Raw genomic sequence first — 8,188 nt, 5'->3', positions numbered from 1 at the left:
TAGCATGTACCCAATTTTTATATTAAAAATACTGTATCTTTACTATTACAACAAAGAATTTGGATGGACCATGCTTTTTTTCTTCTTTTTTTTAAGTTCTACTACATAGGTAATATTAAAATCCAAGTTCATGCAGTTATAAAGTTAGTAGCTTAAAAACTCAACTGTAGTGTAATGTATATTAACAATAAATTCCTGTACAAAAGATGTGGATCCTAAGGTCCAAATATGGATTGCTTTAAAACAACAAAAGCAACAACAAACAAAATCAACATACAAAATCAGAAACAATAATTGTAGGAGGTACTATTTTATATAAAGTGGTAACTCAGGCACTACCTATCTTATGTACATTGAAGAACTATCACTTGAGATTTTATTATTTAAATACCTAAAAACACAAGTCAGTGGGTGTGTATTACACGTACATCTGAACTTAATTATTACAATAAGGTTGACAAATATTGCTCTTGTTTTGTGGTTAATACCAATGGGCACCATCAGCAGTACAGTCTTGGAATTTTATTCTTTGCAAAAGAAACTGAAACCTATAAGGAAGTCAGTGATTCCAATGGGTCAGGATGTAGCATAACTTAAAAATCACAGTTAAGTTTCTGAGTTTCCTTCACCATTTTCATGAGGTTGAAGCTGTTCCCTTTCTTGTTCTTCTTGAGGTGGCCGAACACGTTTAAAAAAGCCCATCTGTTAGGTGAAGAAAAACTAACATTACCACCACATCAGTGAAGAAAATTAAAAGTACTAAGTGACTGTATTATCACCAAGAAAATTTGAGGAGCACCTCGTACAACTTTTCTCCCTTCAAATATACGGTGCTCATCATGCAGCATTGAAGTTCCCTTTCTTCCTTCCCTTCTTTTCTATTCTTCCTCCTTTCCCTCCCTCCTGCACCCTTTTCTTCTGCTTCTCCTCCCTGCTGCTCTTCCCAAGTCCATTACTTACCCTGTACATTACAAATACCAAAACAGCCAGTAACAGCAATCCTGCGAGCACTGCTAAAATGATCACCCACACAGGCACAGGCATGGGTGCGGGCTGAACGCCCCAGGTGACATTAGTGGTAACCTGTTGCGGGGGCAAAGGTTGTGAGTTTTAAAAATAGTTCACTAAACCACTCAACAAATGTCTGAATGCCTACTACATTTTGTTTTAATGGTATTCACATTTTCTTTTCTTGTATATGATAATCTGTGATTATGTATTTGGTACTGAAGCAGGCACATACCCACATAAAATTCCCAACAGCAGGTTAACTTCAAGGTACCTCTGAAGTGACTTTTAAATAATTTTAAAGAATTGAATATCCAGCTTTGATGTTTTGGTCCCATTTTTAATCCTCAAATTACAGATCTTTAAAATCTTTCATCTTCACCTTTTATAGTTAATTTCCAACTTTCTAACTTCATGGGGAAAAATTCCCCATGAAATCTCTTACATAGGGATGCTAAAGTAAAAACATCTACCTTTAGTAATTCTGGGGTGAGGGAGTAAAATAATATTTAACTAGGTTACAAGCCTACCAGGTAACTTTTACAATAGTTAGGGTGTCATTATTTAAAATAAAATAAAATAAAAATCTACGGCATTGAACTGAGTACAATTACTCCATTTCCCCAAATCAATGACTTACTAATGTGGAGTTGAAGATATCCTCAATTGGAAGGTTCTTATAAGGAAATTCAATGACGTTAAAAGAAGCAGATGACTTCAGAGAGTATGAATGATTCTGGTTTTCTTTCTGTATGGAAATGATAATGAAATGATTTCCAAGATGCGAGGCCTTTTTCATGTCTTGGAGAAAATGGATAGACTGCTGAATGCTGTTATCTGCCTACTTACATTCATAAAGGTCTCCGTCCACAACAAGGACTTTACGTACAGGATGGCACTCTTTCCTCTGTCGAGTCGTCCAACCTGGCAGACAATCTTCAGGCACTCAGCGACTCCACAACCCTGCCAAAATGAATTCTTCACTTACAAGAAAAGTAATGTTGTTTTATGTGAGGAATAAAGAGATGATCCAGATTCTTTTGCCTTATAAGAATAATATTTAAAATTATGGGCTAATACTGGATTCTAGGAATGCTTTTTGTTAAAAGGGGTCAGTTTTAGGGGCGCCTGGGTGGCTTAGTTGGTTAGGTGTCTGACTCAGTCTCAGCTCAGGTCTTCATCTCAGAGTTCTGACGTCAAGCCCCATGTTGGGCTCCAAACTGGGCATGGAGCCTACTTAAAAAAAATAATAAAATAAAAATAAAGGGATTGGTTTTAATGTGATTTGTTATATAAAGATAAGATCTATAATATTAAAAGATGTACTTTTATGGCCAGAAGTCAACATTCTTCTAGAAATTAATATTCTTAGGTAATCCCAGAGCATGATGATTATAATAAGACATAAAAATCAGATCATTCTATGCCTATGGAAAAGAAAAGAACCAGAATGAATCTTAACAGCTATGCCATGTCAGACCCATAGAAATCAAGTGGCATGCTGATGTTTACATTCAGTGTTTTTATCAATAACTGGAAGGCAGGCAGTCAAAGATAGGAAATAATGACCACCTTGCATGTGCTGGTCAAACTGCATTAGACCTGTCACATGCATAGTTACACAACAATGCTATCATTAAGTAGTACCACTAGTCGATGACAAGGAATAATTAAGTTTCCATGACCCAGGGAAGGGCATCTGTGAGAAGCTGGTAGTTAACACCACACTTAATGGCGAAAGAAAAACGCTTTCCCCCTAAGATCAGAAACAAGACAACAGTGCCCACGCATGTCACTTTTATTCAAATTGTCCAGAAGGCCCTAGCCAGTACAATTAAGCAAGAAAAAAATTAAATTAAATAAAAGGTACCCAAATTGGAAAGGAAGAAGTAAAGCTATCTGTTCATAGATGACAGGATCTTATATACAAAAACACTAAAGATCTACAATAAAACTATTAGAGCTAATAAACAAGTACAGAAAAGGTACAGAATGCAAGACTGATATAGAAATAACTTGTATTTCTATATACCAATAATGAAAATTCTGAAGATGAAATTAAGAAAACAATTCTATTTTAAAAAGAGCATCCCAAAAGAATAAAATACATAGAAGTATTTTAACCAAGAAAGTGCAAGACTTGCATACACTTACTAGTACAAAATATTTTTTAAAGAAATTAAAGAAGACCTAAATAAATGGAAAAGATACCTCATGTTCAAGAACTGTTAGACTTACTATTATTAAGATGAAAACACTCCTAAACTGTTACAGATCCAACAAAACTGCTACCAAAATTCCAACTACCTTTTCTGTAGAAATGATCAAGCTGATCCTAAAATTCATATGGAATTGCAAAGAACCTCCCATAGCTAAAACAATCTTGAGAAAGAAGAAAATGTTCAAGGACTCACACTTCTCAATTTCAAAACTAACTACAGAGCTATAATAATCAAAACAATTTGGTACTTGCATAAAGATACATGTATAGATCAAAGTAAGACTCAGAAGTACGAAATTTAAAAAAACAAAAAACTTAGGTGTACATATTCAGGATCTCAGGTTAGGCAAGACAGCAAAAGCAGAAGCAACAAAAGAAGAAAAAAGTTTGACAAATCTGAACATCTTCAAATTAGAAAACTTTAAAAAAAAATTAGAAAACTTTTTGCATCAAAGGGATACTATCAAGAAAGTGACAAGACAACTTACAAAATAGGAAAATATATGTGCAATAATAGTTCTGAAAAGAGAAGTATCTAGAATATATAAATAACTTTTTATGACTTAACAACAAAGGCAAACAACCCAATTTAAAAATGGGCAAAATGGGGTGCCTGGGTGGCCCAGCTGGATAAGTAACTGACTCTTTGTTTCAGCTCAGGTCATGATCTCGGGGTCATGGCATGGAGCCCTGTGTTGGGCTCCATGCTCAGTGTTGAGTCAGTCTGCTTGGGATACTTTTCCCCCTCTCCCAATGCTCCTCCCCCTCTTCTCTAAAATAAATAAATTTAAATAAACAAACAAACAGAAATGGGCAAAGAATTTGAAAAGACATTTCTTAAAAGAAGACCTACAACTCAAAAGATGCTAAACATCATTAGTCATTAAGGAAATACAAATAAAGCCACAATGAGACACCACTTCACAATGACAAGGATGACCATAAAAAACAAACAAACAAACAATTTTTTTTAAGGCAAGAGCAAGTGACAGCAAATGTGGAAAAATGAATTGCTGGTTGAGAATAAAAATGGTGCAACCACTTTGGAAAAGTTTGTTGTTTCTCAAAAGTTAAAGAGAGTTCACATGTGACCCACCAAATGCACTCCTAGGTTTATTTCCCAGACAACTGAAAACATATCCACACAAAAACATGTACACGAATGCTCATAATGGCATTATTGAAAGTAAATAAAAAGTAGAAAGAAACAATCTTAATGTTCATCAGCCAATGAACAGACAGACAAAATGTCATATATCCGCAGAATGGAGTATTATTCAGCCATAAAAAATGACTGATGTACTACTATATGCTATAACATGGTGAACCTTAAAAACATTAAACTGAGTCAAAGAAGCCAAACACGTAAGATTACGTATCATATGATTTCACGTATATGAAATGTCCAGAACAGACAAATCCTTAGAGACAGAAAGCAGACCGGTGGTTGCCGGAACTGGTAACAGTTCCGGAAGAATGGGTAGTGACTATGTAATGGGTACGGTATTTCTCTTTGAAGCAATGAAAATGTTCTGGAATTAGATAATGGTGCTGGTTGCACAATGTCACGAATATACTAAAAATCACTCAATTGCATACTGTAAATCGGTCAAAATGGTGAATTTTATATCATGTAAGTTTTATCTCAATTTTTTAAAAATGTAGTTCTACAGGAGGATAACGTGCAGAATGAAAAGTGGGGTGGGGATTAAAAGTAATTTCTATTTCACATGGGTTGGTGAGGGAAGTCCTGTCATAATCTGCCATTTAAGGACACTGGAAGGAGATGGGAACATAAGCCATGGTTTTATCTGGACAAAGAGCATTCCCCCTAAAGAGCATTCCAGGCAGATGGGAGAAAAATTTTCAAAGCCTGGATGCAGAAACATGTTTGGGGATGTCTATTCAATGAAAAACTAAAGTAGCCAAAATATGAGGAGCAGAGTAAGGAGGGAAAACGCAGCCAGCAAGTTCTAAGGGCCTAGAACTTGTTGGGCTTAAAAGCTTTACATGCTCTGGCTTCCTCTCTGACTTATATGGGAAGGCACTGGATTAACATGACCTCTTCACCATTTAAAAAAATCACTATGGTTCCTATTTGGCAAATAAACGGTAATGGGGGAAAAAGACAAATATGGAGTCCAACTAGAAGTCTGGCAATAATCCAAGTGAGAGGGGAAGGTAGCCTGGGTAAGGCTATAACAGTGGTATAGCTGCTGAGAAGGGTAATCTGAAAGTAGGTATTGATAGCATTTGCTAATATATAGGATGTGAGATTTGAGAGAAAAACAGGTATCAATCACAATTCCCAGGTTTTGACAATGGATTACTAAGATGTGGAACACTATAGAAAGAGCAGAGTCAGGAAAACTCAGGGGTACATTCTTGGGATTAAATTTAAGATTACTAATAAATATTTAAGAGGAGTTCCACTAGGCAGTTGGATAATGGAGTCTGGAGTTCAATGCTTGGGATCAGGTTAGGAATATAAATTGAAGTCATCCACACAGAGACAGTATTTATAGCCATGAGAGTGAGTAACATCCTCTAGTATAGCACTGTCTGATCAGAGCTTCCTACAATCACGGAAATCACCAGTATGAAGATATCTCTGCCTCCCAAAGCAAGAGCCACATGTGGCTACTTGAAATGTCCCCGGTGTCTCTAGTATTGGAAGGCAGAGATCTAATGAATGAATGTACGTGGAGTAGGTAAGAAATCTGAGATGTGAGCCCTGGAACACTATAGAATTAAAGGTCTGGAAGTGAAGAACAAGAAACAGTTAGTTGTGTCAGGCGAAGAGCCAAGAAAGCCGTGTCTCGGAAGTGAATGAGGAGTGATGGCACAAGAGAGGAAGTGACAAACAGGGCCAGATGTCACTGAGAGTTGAGGCAGATGAAAACTAAGAAGACCTATGGAATGTGGTGACATGAATGTAATGGGTGTTTGCTAATGAATATAAACACGATGCTGGATTCCCCACTAGCTGATGGTTTGCAGATCTGTTAAATTTCAAAAACGTAAATGATAAGCCATATTATAACACTGTATTCCTTACACAGACGGACTCAACAAAAGTTGATCATAATGCTAATTATTCTTATAATTCATTTTTGTTGAGGCCTCCTGGGTTTTTCTCCCAATACTGCACAAAAGCCTCCAAGATTAGGATGAGGTCAGGAAAGAGATCAGTTGGAGTACAGCTAGAAAAATAAGATGGAATATAAAATACTTTTATTACCATCTACAAAGATAGATCATTTGAAGAAAATCTGGCATTAATTAGACTAGGAACAAGGAAAATAAGAGGAATGAATAGTATAAAAATATATGTGGTTCTTCCAAGCACAGCTGTTGTTATTTCTGAAATGTTCTTTGGCATTGGTTCTATAACTGCATATTTTTAAATGTTTAAAGTGCTTGTTGTTGAAGTGGCGCTTACCAAAGTGTGAACATCTCCTTCACTGAGGGTGAGATCCCGCTTGGTGATGAGATGGTTCCGGTCCCCTTGCCCAGGAACTGTGTCATTCTTTTCGGTCTGTGAATTTGAGATCTAGGGTTACAGAGAAATTGGTGATATATAACAGTGGAAAACATTTTTGCATTGATGTTTGGCATAAACCGTTATATGTGATTAAAACATGGTGGCTGAAAACGTGTTAGGACAAATTTACCACTTAGTAAATGGTAGAAAGTAAGCACAGAGAGTCCTTAATATATGGAAAGTTACCTCTGCCTACCTATAATTTTCTTCTTCCCTTGCACAGCTAGGGGAGACACAGATAAAACACAAGGGAACAGCCTGAAATTTCACCATGCACAACTGTGGTAAGTGTCAATCATGAATATACATCATTTCAAAAGAGCCTTTTGTTCTGTTTTCTTAGCTTTCCTTAGTCCAAGTTGGGCAATAGCTTCTTATCCAAATACATGTGCTAGGATGGAGAGGACAACGTCCAAAAGTACAGAATTCCACAAAATGACATTTTTCCAAGACACGGAAGTCAAAAGAGCAGGGTTAAGTAAAATGTTAGATCTTTTTCCACAGACAAAAATTTGAACGACAAAACACTCCGTCGCAGTATCATATGTGGATAAACCACAATGCAATGGAACCAAAGTCAAACTGGGTCTCTCCATAAATAAATGATTCAATAGGACTTCTCAGAGTAAGGAATTAATCCTTACCTGTTATACAAATAAACAATTTAATCCTTAGTGCACTGGTTATGAAGTAAAATATTTTTGTAGAATGGGTTTGTGCTATTACAATTATTGTTTTATTTTGGGCACCTGGGTGGCTCAGTCGGTTAAGTGTCTACCCTCCGCTCTAGCCATGATCCCAGGGGTCCTGGGATCAAAGTCCTGCATTGGGATCCCTGCTTTGCAGGGAGACTGCTTCTCCCTCTACCCCTCCCCCCTGCTCATCTCTCTCTCTCTCATTCTCGAATAAATAAATAAAATCTTCAAAAATAAATAAATGTTTTATTTCATACATTGCTCTCATAGATCTAGAAAGAAAAAGCATTAAATATCATCATAATAAAAAGTTGCTATTAAGCACATTACCTTAATTCTCAAAGGGTTGATCTCCATATCTGAAGTGCAGTTCATTGGCCCGTCAATTTCATATTGAAGGACGTATAACAAAGTGTTATTGTTATATTTGTAAGGCCACTGAAGATTTAGCATTGCCTTGCTGAATGAACTTGGACCGTTGTTTCTCAACTGACGGGGAAAAGAAAATGCAAATACTTTGAGCAAAAATCTATTCCTTAATCCTCCCCCTACACCAATTTTAGCTGAATTACAGCAGAGGTTCCAAAGTTACTCTGACATTACAACATGATCATTACTGGCCAAAGGAGATCAAACTCAGCATTTGTCTCTACTATAGGGCGGTATATGTCAGGATGAAAATATGTAACAAGAGGAAAATATGAAAAAGTTTTCAAATGA

At 36.4% G+C, this 8,188-nt stretch overlaps 1 protein-coding gene across 1 annotated transcript in view; it reads right to left on the bottom strand.

Moving 5' to 3' along the window:
- Positions 1 to 8,188, bottom strand: part of ITGAV (integrin subunit alpha V) — a 102,819-nt gene continuing 94,631 nt past the window's right edge. Inside the window, exons 25-30 of the mRNA XM_044242501.1 lie at positions 7,799 to 7,957; positions 6,672 to 6,782; positions 1,858 to 1,971; positions 1,649 to 1,756; positions 961 to 1,083; positions 1 to 702 (exon numbers count right to left, since the gene is read on the bottom strand). Coding sequence (XP_044098436.1) covers positions 607 to 702; positions 961 to 1,083; positions 1,649 to 1,756; positions 1,858 to 1,971; positions 6,672 to 6,782; positions 7,799 to 7,957 — 711 coding nt within the window. The 3' untranslated portion in view covers positions 1 to 606. The remainder of the gene's footprint in view (positions 703 to 960; positions 1,084 to 1,648; positions 1,757 to 1,857; positions 1,972 to 6,671; positions 6,783 to 7,798; positions 7,958 to 8,188) is intronic.

Source organism: Neovison vison, chromosome 3, assembly GCF_020171115.1.
Source record: "Neovison vison isolate M4711 chromosome 3, ASM_NN_V1, whole genome shotgun sequence".
NCBI classification, from domain to species: domain Eukaryota; kingdom Metazoa; phylum Chordata; class Mammalia; order Carnivora; family Mustelidae; genus Neogale; species Neogale vison.
The sequence above is the reverse complement of the archived record's forward strand: the minus strand, read 5'-3'. Positions and strand labels throughout refer to the sequence as shown.